Source organism: Musca domestica, unplaced genomic scaffold (assembly GCF_030504385.1).
Source record: "Musca domestica strain aabys unplaced genomic scaffold, Musca_domestica.polishedcontigs.V.1.1 8, whole genome shotgun sequence".
In the NCBI taxonomy this organism is placed as follows: Eukaryota; Metazoa; Arthropoda; class Insecta; order Diptera; family Muscidae; genus Musca; species Musca domestica.
The window spans coordinates 4792841-4808861 of NW_026712409.1; the positions used below are offsets into that span (position 1 = coordinate 4792841).

The window sequence follows — 16021 nt, forward strand, 5'->3', positions numbered from 1 at the left end:
TTGGTTTGACAGTTCACTGTGTCGATGCGACTACCTGAATTTTTCTACCATGACAAGGCCCATTTATTAGGGAATTGGCTTCAAATCAGCTGTTTTGCTTCTTCGAACTGTCAACATTTCATCTGAATCGAAAAAGAATTCGCCTTTGTTTATCTTTTTTGTGGCGAATTTGTAGATTTGAAGAGAAAAAATAAAGCAAAGCATACGAAACAAATCACAAAAGCATAGTAATAAAAAAAAACAGAAATCAAGACGTTTCAGCCAGCTGATGACTTAAGCTAGTCAAAAAAGTGTTTTATGTATTCTCACCTTAATTGTTTAGTTTTATGGCTCATTTTAAGTTTGTGTGAACTTCATTTCTTTTTACTGCTTCGTTTTAGATAAATCAGCTGATTGCTTGCAAGTTTATTCAGGAATTCCGTATATATATTTTTTAGAAAGAAACTGCTACCAGACAGGCCATTTGTATGATGACAGCAAATTCGAAATATAAATAAATAAATTTGGCAGAATGTGTGAAATCAGCTGGGCCAAAGGTGAGAATGCACAAAATACTTTTTTGACTGGCAAAAAAACAGCCGATAATTAAAGATGAGAATACATAAATTGTTTTTTTTTTTTTTGGATGGATTCTTCGGAAATGAACAAGGGAGCCTACTGCCAAAATCGAACTACATTCACCTAAAACTCCTTTGTTCCTCTACGAAGAAGTCAGTCGTTGACTTAAGCCAGTCAAAAAAGCGTTTTATGTATTCTCACCTTTATGTTGGCTTTTTGTAAAAAAAAGAAGAGTAGGGTGAGTAAGTATAAAATATGGGCCGAAGTCAACCTAAAGACCTTTGCTCTTTAATGAAGAAACCAGCCGATCAAACGTTCTCTAAGGGTGGAAATACATAAAGCGCATATGTGGCTGGCTTCTTCGTAGATGAACAAAGGTGTTTTAGGTTGACTTAGTTTGATTTTGACCTTAGGCTCCTTTTTCTCATTTCCGGAGAAGCCAGCCGGATAAGCGCTTTATGTATTCATACCATAAGAGTGCATGTAAACACACGCGGTAAACCCATTGAATCTATGAAACTATCTGAGTCTACATTCACTGCTGTGGGAATACATAAAAGGCTTATTTGACTGGCTTCAGTAGTCGTCTGGCTTCTTTGTAGAGGAACAAAGGAGTTTTAGGCAGACCTAGTTCGATATTGAGCCTATGCTCCTTTGTTCTGTTCTGAAGAAGCCAGCCGATGACTTAAGCCAATGAAAAAAACCTTTTAAGTATTCTCACCTTAAGCGTACTTTAAAAATATCATACATCACTAATAAAATTTTTTCCAGAAACAAATACAAAAAAAAATAATTTTTCATGTAATTTCGAGGGCATTTGGACAAAAATCTCATAATATCTATCACCGAATCAACAAATCATTCCATCAATCTTAAGAAAACGAATACATTAAAAACGAATCAATTTTTGTTCTCAATAAATTTGCTTTTCATCATTGTTTCCAACAATTGACCGTTTAAGCGGAAAAGAACAATCAATTTGTGTATAATTAAGATGGACCTAATTGCTCTCCTTCCTGCCACATTTGCTGTAGCGAACATTTTCTCGGTGTGAGAGTTGAGTCTATTCTAAGGAAAATCTGTTCATGTCTATATGTTTGGCAGATATTACTTTGGCCAATGGCTAACAACATGATGCTGGCGAATCTCTCCCCAACAGAAATAATGAGGAAAACACAACAAATATGTATTTCATACACCTAACTGATGGCTGCTGGGGTTTTCTAGCCTATTATATTGTCTGGCAGTGGCCTAACATTCAGTAGCAATTGGTTAGGCGACGTCTTCGAATAGTAAAGCAGAACAGAACGTGAGTGAGGAGTGTAAAATGTCTTTGACAACACGATATCAAAAGACAAAAGAATTGAATTAAAGCAAAATAGTGCCCGGTCGAGCGGAATGTGAATCTGAAAATCTTATCAAATAATATATATAGAAGGAAATATAAATACGCGAAAGAAATGAATAAAATTTAAATAGTCAAAGAAATTTATTAAAAAATTATAAAAAATATCTTAATTAATTTGAAAGTTAGTGATATAAAAAATAGCGGATATTATCGAAAGGTGTTTTCAAATATATTGCATAATTTTATTAGTTTAGTGTCTATTTTTTTTGGTTTGTCTGGGACTCAACCCTCATAAAAATAAATACAACGAGAACCCAAAAGTTATAATAAATCATTCTATGACAAAAAAACGCAACAACAACAATGGGAAAGCATCATTATAATTCTAGTGTAAAATTTACATGCGGAACAAATATTAAAAACAATAAGGAAAATAATAAAAATAACATTCGATGCGAAATAAAAAAAAAAACAAAAATATATATTCTTAAAATCTCAAGAATTTGTTAAAAAATGTTTTTTTTTTTTCAAAAGTTTAAATTTATGATTAAAAATATGCTCATTTAACAATGTCATTGGTGCTCCACGAAACGCTCAAAAAGTTTGACAGCTATTTCAAAATATGTGAATTTTCAAATTCTTCACTCTGCATTTGTTGTTTTTAAAAGTGTTTTCAAAAAAATACAAACCAAAAAACTTTGAAGCGACAAACAGCGTGGATTTGGCTGAAATAAAAATATCACAGTATTGGCAGTTTTTGTCAGTTTCGTAGATAATTTGTTGTTGTTAAATTGCGAAAAAAAACGTGTCAAATGAAAATGAATTAAAGCACATTAGAACAATGAAAACCAAATGAAATAACAAAAAACATACAAATCTAAATAAAACGGGCTCGTAGATTTTCGCTGGCTGTCTGCATAATACCCTACACACAATATATGGAGAACTTGTGTGGTTCTAAAAAATCTGATTCTGAAAAGGAGACAAATCAAGAAAAAATCGAACTCTTCACCATAATGATAATTTAAACAGTTAAAAACTGCTCTCAGAGAAATACTTTACAAACATTAATTAGGTTGACTTAGTTCGATGTTGGCCCTAAAATCCTTTGTTCTTTTCCGAAGAAGCTAGCCGATGACTTAAATTAGTGAAATAATCATTTTAGGTATTCTCACCTTTATGGGTATAATTTGATATAGCCAAAATGCGTTTCCCTTTAGACGAAATCTGTTTCAGTACATTAATATTTGATGTAGCCACGTCCTTCCGTTTGTCCAGACAATTTGTGTGAAACTAGGCACATTTTAATATTTTCGTCGAGCTTAAATCGAGTTCAAAACACCACAAATTGATTGTTCTTTGCCGCTTAACGTAAATTTTGTAAAGAATAAATAAATGCAAATTTATTGAGAACAAAAATTGATTACTTTAAATACATTATTTTTCTAAGATGATTGAATGATTTGATTATAGATTTAATAATCTTTGTGTCGTTGTAGAATATACATTTGATTAATGATATATCCTAGGATGGTACTTTGGTAGAAGAATGCAGGTAGATTCATCAACGCTTGGAAAATTTTTTTGACAATATTTAAAAATTGAATAAAATTTTTACTTTTAAACTTAATTTGACAGTTCATCGTCCCAGCCGCTGTGTCGATACGACTACCTGTATTTTTCTACCACGGATGATATAAATCCCGCTCACTTTATTTATGTAAATATAAAGTGGATCCAGAGATTAAAAAGGAAAGTAATGAGCAAAGAGTAAGCAACGCCTTTCCGAAAGCATTCGAGTTATGGGAGTGTTTCGCAAAAAAAAAAAAAAAAATAGCGGTACATATGTTGAAGTTTAGATACACCCTTAAGCTGTTATCATATTTTTTTTACATATGCAGTTTAAACTTTCCCATATGTGGAAGTTGCACACATCGTGTGATACATGAACGACATTTCAGTTGTGAAATACATTAAGTAAATTACATATGTACTTTTTCGAACACAGCAAGCCTTATTTTAATGGGAAACATATATGATCCGTTTTACAATTGTTTCCGATATCATAAAGGGCTTATTGTTTGTAAAAATTTTTACATTCTTGCAGTTCTGGAATAGCCCGATAATTTAATCAAAAGTGTTGTTTTGTTTGTTGTGTGAAAAAATATAAATTTAAATTTGCGGTAAAAATTTATCCATAAAGTATTATATTTTTTTTAGAAAATAAATATAATCAAAATGGTACCAAAGGAAATAAAAAAATAATGCAAATGTGTGATAGCAAGAATTATGAGTCACATGTAAAATGGCTATTTTACACATACACATGGATAATAAAAGTGACAGCACTTTGCATATCGTCTGATAGCAGCTTAAATCTCCATCAGGATTAACCCTGGTAATTAGCTAATCACAAAAAATGTTGACTATGGAAAACATTCATTAATATTATTGTGAATGATCAATTATGAGGGTTTAGCCAAGAAGAGTTTATTTATGCAAACGTGCTATAAAAGTGAGAATACATAAAAAGCTTTTTTGACAGGCTAATTTCTTCAACATAGAAAAAAGGAGCGTAGGCTTAAAATGTATAAATTATGGTCCGAAATTTAATTAAGTCAACCTACAGCTCCTTTCCAAAAAGCGTTTATGCATTTTTTTTTTCATTTTACTCAGATAACCGTTATGGAACATACCAATAGTAAAATTAAGAAAGTTAAGCCATTTCAAAAAGGACTGAATAAAAAAAGGTTCCCATCTCTGATTTATGGATTGATGGATTTATAAATATAAATTTTGACAAGGAGATGATGTCAAATGAATAATTTTGAAAAAATTGTAAACATATGATTGCATGGCTACCTTCTTGATTCTACCATGGTTGTTTAGGTATACGTAAACAAACATCAGCTGAGCGCTATTTATACCCACTTATTACGGAGCGTTTACATATTAAACCTTTAGGCGGGTTAAACGTCATAATTGGAAATTCACAATAACTGTATCCTTCATTTGACTGTGTAAGATTTATTGTGATTTAACAATTGTTATGGTTAATCCGGATGAAGAGCAAGGTTAACCCGCTAGATCTATTAATCCCAATGGAAGTGGATCGAACCAATTAAATTAAGCTAAATTCCCACATTTCCAAATAGAATGAATTAAAAAATAACACTTCTCAATAAAACACTTCATTGTAGGGTATTTTTTATGCCGATGCAAGCAAAACAAACAAATCGATAGATATTTTTATAAATTCACCCGAAGTCTAAATCCCACCCAGCGAGAAATCGTCATTAGAACAAATGAATTAAATAAATTAAAATACAAGATATGAAAATTTGTCTTTTTAGCGAACTGCTTGTAGACAGAACGGCCCACTAGCCTTCGTATGTGTGTGTCCATTGTTTAAAATATGAAAAAAAACTACCATTTTTAATAGCCATGTATGTCGTCGGTATGTAAGTTTGATGGTCTCACTGCGCGTTAGGGCTAAGAAATGATCAACAACAAAACAAATTGGCAGACGAGTGATCAGCCAACATTTTTCTTTAAAACATCATGTTTTCCTCTTGACATTCTGTCTGTCATTCTGTGCTATTCAATTATTGTAAATGACCACCACAGCAAAGAAAACATTAAGAAAAAGATAGGTATTTTTATGTTTTACTCTCGAAAACTTTGGCGCGCGAAAATCGACACACATCTGACAGCAATTCTAAATTTTTTTTCTTGACATTGTCTTACTTCCGTTAAAGTGTCATCTGAATTTGTTTGTTTCTATTTTTTTTATGATTCTAAAGTTAAACAACGCATGAGACCATAATGAAGCCGTCTATGGTGCCAAGACGTGAAGTGTCGGGAGCCTCGACCATTGGTCGCGATGAATCCCGCAAACCTCTGCTAAAAGCTTACATGTTCCAGCGTCGTGTATTATTCTGCTGCAGTTGTTTAATGGTTCTGTCACTGCTCACATGGATTATTGCCATTGCCACAGATCATTGGATTATCATATCGGGAGCTGGTGGTAAGTATTTTTGTCGAATTTAAATAAAATCTCTAATATTTATATGAACAAGATGTTATGAATTAATTTTCTGTTAATTGGATACTAAATAGGTATAAATATTGTCATATTTCTAAAAGATTTGTTTCATCATTTCGAATTCAAGAGGGCTAGGGGAGGGCAGGCTGAATGCTCCCGAGTGGGGTGTTGGCCCACCCACGCGAATCTTCCTATGTTTTGTCTATTCTTCGCCATAATGTCTTCCTTTGTTCGAAAGCATTTTTATGGGATTTCTGGAAGCATGACGACCAATTTATAACAACGACACATGTCCCGCATTCAGTTTATGTCTATTTTGGCTTGTAAATCACTCACTTTGTATAGAAATTGATGACATTTTTAATATGTCTTTGTCTTTTGCGATGTCATTATTATATCAAAAGAAATGTGTGTACATATTGTATGCATATAGTGGAATTTCCATTGACAGATAAAAGGAAAACGAACATGTTCTTGTCGCGGGGACGAGGTATTGACACAGCTGCTGGACCAATGAACTGTCAAACCAATTTTTGAATTGAAAATATTGAATGTAATATTATTTAAATTTTTAAAAATCTTGAAAAACGTATATCATAATAACCTCCGATTGACTACTACTTATATTTGGAAAAAAACAAATAAACATTTTTGACATATCAATGTTCCCAAGCGTTACTGCATCTACCTGTATTCTTTTACCACGATAGCATGCTATCTACTATTACCAAGGTAATCTCATGCAGTCATACAAATTAAAAAATTTTTATTCGATGTCTCTTCATTGTCAAATTTATATTCTGTAGTTCTTCCATGGTAGAAGAATACAGGAACTGTCAAACCGATTTTGGAATTGAAAATGTTGAATGAAAAATTATAAAAATTGTTGAAAAATTCATATTATAACAACCTCTGATTTGCCTCGTATAAAAAAAAAAACATTTAAAAATCCACTTATTTTTCATAAAACATTTTAAAAATTTTGACATATCAATGTTCCCAAGCGTTGATGCATCTACCTATATTCTTCTACCATGAGTACTTCCTTAAATATGGGCGTACAGCTGGCAAAAATTTCCGAGCAAATATTCTGGCATTTTTATTCCTTTTAGTGGGTATAAAAGTCAAGACGGAATATAAATTAAAACACAAAACTAAAATCAATGACCTGAAATGGCAAAGACCAGACAAAATGCATTTTGAGCAAATGGTTTGTGTCTACAATACATAGAGTAGCGGCACAATTACAGAAAACGAAACAAACGATTTTCCCTTTATGATATCGAATAAAATGGCAAATCTAGTAGATTCTTGCAGGTTCTGGAACAAAGCATATGTTGTTATGATATCATCAGCAGAGGTTTGTCCACAGGGTTGCCAAATTTTGACTCTGTCTTGTCCTTTATTTATACTTCTATGTATTTAGTAAAATATTACAGTACGTTTACATATTAGAAGGTTTACCCGCAGGATTTGAATGAAAATTGTCATATCCATTACCAATACCTCAAAAAATCCTCTTGAAGTAGGTTAACCCTACAAAAATTTCTAGAATAAACATGGCATTAGCATCATAAATAATATAAAGGTGCAAGTACATAAAAGGCTTGAAGTCATAATATGAAATTATAAAGGAAAACGACGGCAGGATTTTAGTGCGGCTCTGTAATCCCTTTATGAAATCTCACAAAATATGCCTAGCCATGACTTCAAGCTTCTTATGTACTTACACCTTAATACTTGATTTTGGAGTGGTTGAATCATAGTAAAATTAAGAAGGTAAAATCATTTCAAATAAGCATTTCCATCTCTGGATTTTCTGTAATTTACCCTGTCAAATTTCACTGCCTAGAAAACAGATTCCCATCTCTGATTTGTGAATAAACAATAGATTTTGGCAATGAGATATTGTCAAATGCATGAATTTAATCTCTAAATTCTACAACGGGTTAAATTTTGCTTAAAAAATCATTTTGCTGGGACCAACAAAAGTGTGAAGATCGACAATATCGAGGCTTGTTTTGTTATAATGTTGGTCGAAGATCGCTATCCCGAACTTTCAGTCGAATTGGCCCTAATTTGATTGCAGAAAATTTTCAGAGTAAAAGTGAGAATACTTAAAACGCTAAAGGTTTAGGTCTTTAGGTTGACTTAGTTCTATTTTGGTTCTACGCTCCTTTGTTCCTTTCCGAAGAAGTCAGCCGATGACTGAGGCTGAGAATACATAAAACGCTTTTTTGACTGGCTTAAGTCATTGACTGGTTTCTTCGTAAAGTAAACATACTATTGATTTTTCAAATGTTGTTATATAATCATAGCAAATAGAGGTAAACTTATTTGCTAAAATGAAAGGTTGCCATAACTTTTCTGACGTATCGACTTCGTCATTTTTTAAATAACTAGGTTGACTTAGGTCGATTTTGGCCTTACGCTTCTATGTTCTTTTCCAAAGAAGCCAGCCGAGGACTTAAGCCAGCCAAAAAAAGCGTTTAATGTATTTTTACCTTAAGTCATCGTCTGGCTTCTTCGGAAAAGAACAACGGAGCGTAGAGCCAAAATCGAATTAAGCCAACCTAGTTATTTAAAAAATGACGAAGTCGATACGTCAGAAAAGTTATGGCAACCTTTCATTTTAGCAAATAAGTTTACCTCTATTTGCTATGATTATATAACAACATTTGAAAAATCAATAGTATGTTTACATTATAGATGTTGGTTAGGTTAGCCTACATTCTGAGAATTCATTTGACGTATATGGACTTGAATTGACAATTTACATTCAGTGTAAAAGTACTTTAAAAAGAGTTACATACAATTAACACAATCAATAGGTACTCCATTAACCGCAGCTGATCATCTAGACGAGTTGTCAAAAAATGTTTTGTGAAAGAACAAAGCGTAAGCCAATTTTGACATGTCATCTGATCTCGTCTAACACCCTATTATTGCATCATGATACAAAAGTAGTATTCATTTAGTTGGTAATTTTTGGAAATTGTTACTGGAAGTTGTTCATTTGCCCGCCCTTTCCACACGTGCAAGAAACTTACAGACTGTTGTGGGAAATGTATTTAAGTTTTTTCTCCAATTAACATTTCCATATGTAAATGCTAGAAAACATTTAAAAAGTATGTCCCTCAGAATACCAATACACACATTCACAAGAATGTATTCTATGCCATTCGATTCTTCTGTGATTATTCAAAATGCTTCTTCTTGTCATGGCTAGTCAATAAATAAACAAATGTACTTGTTGACAATATTTGACGTTAAAGTCAAAATAAAATTTGACAGTTTAAATGGATCACTGGTCATTCATTTTGTTCGCCGCCCGAAATCATCCTTGTAAATAATATTTTAAGAAAATGTATATTGAATTGAGCCTATTCGTTTAGTATAAAGAAGGCGGTGAGGAATCCATTAATTAAATACCTGAGAGTTCAATGACAGCAGCGTTTGCTGAAGGCCTTCTTTTGTTAACCATTCTTTGTTGTGGGTGTGACTTGTTTAAAACATCGCCATAAATTAAATTCAATGTGCAAAATGGCTGATTGGTTTACACCGTATAAAATGATGACCTGTCCAGATAAATGGGAAGAATTAGTTTAACCGCAATGTTTGCAATAATGCAGCGTATATTTTTCATAGCCAAATTTATTGTGATTGTCTAAGGGCTAATCGCCTGTAAACGCGCTGTAAGCTCTTTTATGAACCATGGTAAAAGAATACAGGTAGTCGCATCGAAGCAGCTGCTGGGACAATGAAATATCAACCAATTTTGAAAGTGAAATTTTTGAATGAAAAATGATTCAAATTTTGTAAAAATTGGTATACCAATGTTTCCAAGCGTCGATACATCTACCTGCATTCTTCTACCATTATGCCAAAATAATAATCTAAATTTCACAATTGACGTATACGTCAAGCCAGCTAACTACTGTATGTCAAAAGGCATTATTGTGATTGAAATCACAGAACAAAAAATAAACAATAGCCAAAAAGTCTAAATTTTTTTTGGAATTTTTCTGGATTTTAAAATTTGTAGGAACGCCTTGTTATTGCGTCATGGAATTGACAATTGAAATTTATATATATATGTAAACATGCTTTAAGTTTACTCCATAGAAATTTGCTTTTTTCCTGAACCTACAAAAATCTACTCGTCTTGTTCTTTTTTCGATATAATAATGGAAAAGTCGGTTATAGAAGTTACATTTTTTGCCATCTTGGATGTTCTAAAATAGGGCGTTATATTAGAGCAGTTTAATATGATAAAGTACTTGAATGTAAACCCCTCGTGTTTAAATTTGAATTTCTATTTTTTTCTTCTTTGCAGGCATTTTTATACCCGAGACAAGACGTTTCTTTATGTCCTCTCATTCCGGTTTATGGAGATTTTGTCGGAATACAGTTATACCCTCACCCCTTAAAGATGCCGATGTTGTGCGAAACTTTACCTCATTCGCCATCCAAAATCCCACAACACTGCGTGAAGCCCAAAGGAATTGTTCACGTTTGGACTTTATTAAGGATTTTAGTAAATCAGAGGTGCATATGCCATTGGAGAATTTTACAGAAGAGGCGCGACAGCGTATGTTTGCCCATTGGGTTCTGGATGATCGTGCCTCTTTTAATAAATTCAAAGATGAATTTTATCGTTTGGTGTTATCGACTAAAGAAGCCAGGGACGAGCTGATAGCCATAGATGCCAAGCCTCGAATAATTGATCCTGTCGATGTAAAGGGTATCATAAGTAAGAATATATTCGGTAAAGCTCTGCAAACGGTTGTGGTGAATTCAACAAATTATTATTTTGTCATACCGGAGACGGCACAAATGGCAATGTTTAAGGGTTGGAACGAACGGGCCTATGTTCCGCGTTTGTTCTGGCCATATGCCAAAGAACTGGGACTTCCCGCCTATGTGTTGGACGAAGAACGGGTTATATTACAGTTGGTGCCACCAAAGCCACCTAAAAATAACAAACCAACAAAATATTATAAATATGAGGCGAACAGTAAGTTGGATACGTTTAAAATTGGGTAAATATATAAATTTGTAATTGCTAAATGTTCTCCTTTAGGTCGTTGTAAATATATTGATATGTTCCCCAGTGCTGGAGAGCGCATGGATCCAGGATTTGATTGGACTTTGATGGGTAAGTGAAACTGGACTACTAAATTCCACATATTTTTTATTCCTTAACAGCAATTCCTCGAATCCGTTACAACTGTTTTTAAACAATTTCTCATTTAATTACAGATTACATTCGCTCTCAAGCTTCATTTGCCTGCATTACCGTATTCGTGATGATATTGGGTTCCGTATTTTCGTTCTATACCTTCCAAAATCCCCGTTATATGTTTAAACGTCTGGCTGGTGGTATAGATTTGGTGGCAGCATCCACAGCGATGGTGGTTTTGCAAGTTTTATTTGCCTCCGTGGATTATACAAAGGAACATTTGTTCTACAGCTATCCCGATGGAGCTGAATTGACGTAAGTTGTTGCTACTTCTTACTTTAAATGTATACACTTTAAAATAACTTTGTTCTACTATTTTCAGTTATGGTTACGGCGTGTTCTTTGCCTGGTTTACATTTGGCGTCAATCTGGTATCCGGCTTCTTATTCATTTGGTATTCCGGCAAAAAGAAAGGTTCGAAAGCACCAACCGATGAAATTGCAGCAGCAGATGAAATGACAATTATGGGCAGATAATTACCCACAATCCACAGGGGATACATTTCACCATCACCTCGCCAAATATACTCGCTCACGTACGCACACACAAACAAACCCACACTCTGTATGCATGGCTGTTTAGCATTTTACGGTTTACATCTTAGCTTTCATTATAACTATTGATTTTTTTTTATTAAATACTTAATAGATTTAAGTCCATGACAATAACCTTTTATTATTATTTCGAACCAGTTTTTATGATTCATTATCCTAGTGTTCATGTATCCAGGAAAAAGAAAACGATAGAGGATTTATTGAGTTGTGCATTTTTTATATTCAAAATGCCATTTGGTTTTCTTCATAAGACAACAACAACAATACTATTTTATACAATATATAAGCGTGTTAAAACACGAAGCAAAATCTTCATTTTGTTTGTAAAGTTAGACAGAAAACTTATTTATCTTAAGTAAATATTTCTTTTTTGGATTTCTTTGTTATAAAAAAGTATAAAAATAATAAAAGGAAATACATTTTTTGTCTAATTTATTTTTTAATTGTATTACTATTAATCAAAATATGTAAGACTTTTATTATTATACCTTACACAACACTGTGACTTAGGATATAATAACTCTGTTTACACAGGAATTTTCTTGATTTGTCATATTGACTGTTTTTTTCTTTTTTTACTTTCCAATTATGTTGTTGAAAACGAACGAAAAAAGAGATAATTTAGACGCCCTTGCCAAAAAGACAATTTTATTTGTATTGGCAACCCTAGACACAGTCCTTTATAACCATCGTACAATTGTTTTACAATGTTTATATCGATGTCAGCATGCAAAATACAATTAACGGCATATCACATCCCAAGTGCCATGCTTCAATCAGCAGGTCCTGGATTTACCGTAGTTCAGCTAGAAGAGTTATAAAAACACTTATTGTGATTGGAGTACCAGTAGGGAAGATAAGCAAAAAGTAAACACATTTGACATTTTATCTGATTGTTGTAGCATTTTATTTTGGCGCCATGGTAGAAATTTGTATCAGTAAGTTATGCCAGAAAGATAATTTTTTGAAAAATTTATTTTTCTCTTCACAAAAATAATGCCATGTTTACGTTAGAATTTTTTGTAGGGTTAACCTTCTTTGAGAGGATTTATTTGAAGTAAAAGTAATGGATATGACAATTTAAATCCAAATCCAGTGGGTTAACCCTCATATATATAATCGTACTGTAACGGTCACAAAAATGCAATTAATTTGATTTTTCGATTATTCCTTATGACAATCATTTTTATCGATAAATCGATTAGTCAATTTTCGACTTGTGTAGCCCTAGTGACAACACGTGCGGTGTGTTTATTCCAAATACTTCACAATCACATCGGTAGAAATTGGAATTTTCCCTTTAAATTTATAAGAAAAATGGCAAAGAAATCAAATAAAAGAAAAGCCACAGAGGAAAAGAAAGAAATTGTGGTGAAATCCAAGGAGGAATTTAGTGATGAAGCTGAAGACAGCAGTGCAAATGAGGAGGTAGGTTTGCTTTACAAACAGCCAACAATAGAACTGAAATGTGGTCTCGATTTCTTTTAGGAGGATCTATTGCAGAAAGTCAATGAAGTGGATGGTGACAGTACTGATGATGAGGGCATAGAACAAAATTATCATTCCGACGACAGTGTCTTGGAATTCGAAAGTGATGATGAGGGCAATTTCACAGGTATCAAGGGGAAAGAAGCCGGTGAAGGTGAGGAAGATGATGAAGATGTGGAAGGGGATTCAGATGAAGAAGACAGCATAGATGAAGCAGATATTGAGGACATATCTGGAGAAGAAGAGGAGGAGGAGGATGCTGACGATGAGGAAAATGAAGCGGAGCAAGAAGACAGCGAAGATGAAGTGGAAAATCTAAAAGAAAAAGCAAAAGATAATGGCGATGAACAAGTTGTGAAAAAGAAGGAAAAGAAACCTAAAACCCTGAACTCCAATCAAGCCAATCCAGCAAAAGCTTTGGAAGACTTTAACAATGAACTCAACAAAGGTGATAAAAACAAAAAAGGAATTAAAACCCAAAACAATTCAACCAAACAGTACAATGAATATGAAAATTCCGATACATCTGATGAAGAAGACATACGAAATACTGTGGGCAATATTCCCATGCATTGGTATGATGAGTACAAACACATTGGCTATGATTGGGATGCCAAGAAAATTATTAAACCACCAAAGGGTGATCAAATTGATGATTTCCTACGCAAGATTGAAGATCCCAACTTCTGGAGAACTGTTAAGGATCCACAAACAGGCCAAGAAGTTGTATTGACCGATGCCGACATTGAATTGATAAAACGTATCAATTCAGCGCGTATTCCAAATCCCGAACATAATGAATATGAACCCTGGATTGAATGGTTCACATCAGAAGTTGAGAAAATGCCCATTAAAAATGTACCCGATCACAAGAGGTCTTTCCTTCCATCTGTGTCGGAGAAAAAGAAAATAGGTCGTATGGTGCATGCTCTGAAAATGGGCTGGATGAAGACCATGGAAGAGGTGGAAAAAGAGAAACAAGCCAAACGTGGCCCCAAATTCTACATGTTGTGGGAAACCGATACAAGTCGTGAGCAAATGAGACGCATACATGATCCTGTTTCGGCTCCTAAACGTGATTTGCCTGGACATGCAGAATCCTACAATCCACCACCAGAATATTTGTTCGATGAAAAGGAACAAAAGGAATGGTTGAAGCTGAAAGATGAACCTCACAAGCGTAAGCTTCATTTTATGCCACAGAAATATCGCTCATTGCGTGAGGTTCCAGCTTATCCTCGTTACTTGCGTGAACGTTTCTTACGTTGTCTGGATCTTTATCTGTGTCCCAGAACTAGACGTGTCAAATTGAACATTGATGCTGAATATTTGATACCCAAATTGCCATCACCTAAAGATCTGCAACCATTCCCTACGGTTGAAAGTTTGATATACAAAGGTCATACGGATTTGGTGCGATCCGTTAGTGTGGAACCCAAGGGCGAATATATGGTATCTGGTTCAGATGATAAGACAGTTAAAAGTAAGAAATGTCTAATATTTCCAAAAAGATGAGATTCATTTTCTTTTTCATTTTTTCAGTTTGGGAAATTGCCACGGGTCGCTGTATACGAACCATTGAAACCGATGATGTTGTACGTTGTGTTGCATGGTGTCCCAATGCCAAGTTGTCCATTATTGCTGTTGCCTCGGGTAATCGCCTGTTGCTCATCAATCCTAAAGTTGGTGATAAAATGTTGGTTAAGAAAACGGACGATTTACTGGCGGAAGCTCCACAAATCGATAGTTTGGAAAGTGAACGTATTAAGACAGCCGTCCAATGGGCCACTGCTGATGCTGCCGAGCAAGAAAAGGGTGTACGTTTGGTTATTACTCACTTCAAACCAATACGTCAGGTCACTTGGCATGGCCGTGGTGATTATATAGCCAGTGTAATGCCTGAAGGTGCTAATCGGTCAGCAATTATCCATCAGCTGTCTAAGCGTAGATCACAAATACCATTTGCCAAGAGCAAGGGTCTTATTCAGTGTGTTTTGTTCCATCCAATTAAACCCTGTTTGTTTGTGGCGGTGAGTAAATCATATTTAAAACTAGCTTATTCAGAAAGAAATGTAATTTAATTTTTTATGGTTTAGACTCAGCACAATGTTCGCATCTACGATTTGGTTAAACAAGAACTCATCAAAAAATTACTTACCAACTCCAAATGGATTTCTGGCATGTCTATACATCCCAAAGGTGACAATTTGTTGGTCTCAACCTATGACAAGAAAATATTGTGGTTTGATTTGGATCTTTCGACAAAACCATATCAAACAATGCGCCTGCATAAGAATGCCGTACGTAGTGTGGCCTTCCATTTACGTTATCCCCTGTTTGCCTCGGCAAGTGATGATCAATCGGTTATTGTTTCACATGGCATGGTGTATAAGTAAGTATTGCACTTGAGATATTATGATTATTGTTCATTTATATATTTCTTTTAATATTTTAGTGATTTACTTCAAAATCCCTTGATTGTACCCCTGAAAAAGCTACAAACTCATGACAAGGTTGAAGAATTTGGTGTTCTAGATGTCTGCTGGCATCCAGTGCAGCCATGGGTGTTCTCCACGGGTGCAGATCAAACTATTAGGCTTTACACATAAATTTAATGTGTATATTTTTTAATTGAGAAATTATAACTATTTAATTTAGTTGTGTGATTTTTTAAGTTGTGAAAATTTTTATTTCATTATATAGAAGAATAAACCATACATTTGTATAGATCTACAAAAAGGACAAAAGTTTTGAAATAAATGACCAATGAGGATAAATGGATTGCA

The 16021-nt window shown here is 34.0% G+C and overlaps 2 protein-coding genes across 2 annotated transcripts; both read left to right on the forward strand.

The window, feature by feature from the left end:
* Window positions 1–1714: 1714 nt before the first annotated feature.
* LOC101890226 (uncharacterized) lies at window positions 1715–12157 on the forward strand. Its single transcript, XM_005174725.4, has 6 exons — window positions 1715–1867; window positions 5710–5933; window positions 10288–10968; window positions 11035–11109; window positions 11214–11448; window positions 11516–12157. The coding sequence occupies exons 2-6, from the start codon at window positions 5732–5734 to the stop codon at window positions 11667–11669; spliced, it is 1347 nt and encodes a 448-aa protein (XP_005174782.1). The 5' UTR covers window positions 1715–1867; window positions 5710–5731; the 3' UTR covers window positions 11670–12157.
* An 812-nt stretch (window positions 12158–12969) lies between these two features.
* LOC101890517 (ribosome biogenesis protein BOP1 homolog) lies at window positions 12970–16021 on the forward strand. Its single transcript, XM_005174727.4, has 5 exons — window positions 12970–13175; window positions 13236–14718; window positions 14778–15265; window positions 15332–15627; window positions 15691–16021. Exons 1-5 carry the CDS (start codon window positions 13065–13067, stop codon window positions 15842–15844), a joined length of 2532 nt encoding a protein of 843 aa, XP_005174784.1. The 5' UTR covers window positions 12970–13064; the 3' UTR covers window positions 15845–16021.

Excerpts from the sequence above, each read along its gene's own strand:
- LOC101890226 (XM_005174725.4), top strand. The coding sequence starts at position 5,732 with ATGAAGCCGTCTATGGTGCCAAGACGTGAAGTGTCGGGAGCCTCGACC. Across the intron at positions 5,934-10,287 it reads TATCATATCGGGAGCTGGTG|GCATTTTTATACCCGAGACA; the intron begins GTAAGTATTTTT and ends TCTTCTTTGCAG. Across the intron at positions 10,969-11,034 it reads TTATAAATATGAGGCGAACA|GTCGTTGTAAATATATTGAT; the intron begins GTAAGTTGGATA and ends GTTCTCCTTTAG.
- LOC101890517 (XM_005174727.4), top strand. The coding sequence starts at position 13,065 with ATGGCAAAGAAATCAAATAAAAGAAAAGCCACAGAGGAAAAGAAAGAA. Across the intron at positions 13,176-13,235 it reads ACAGCAGTGCAAATGAGGAG|GAGGATCTATTGCAGAAAGT; the intron begins GTAGGTTTGCTT and ends GATTTCTTTTAG. Across the intron at positions 15,628-15,690 it reads TCACATGGCATGGTGTATAA|TGATTTACTTCAAAATCCCT; the intron begins GTAAGTATTGCA and ends TTAATATTTTAG.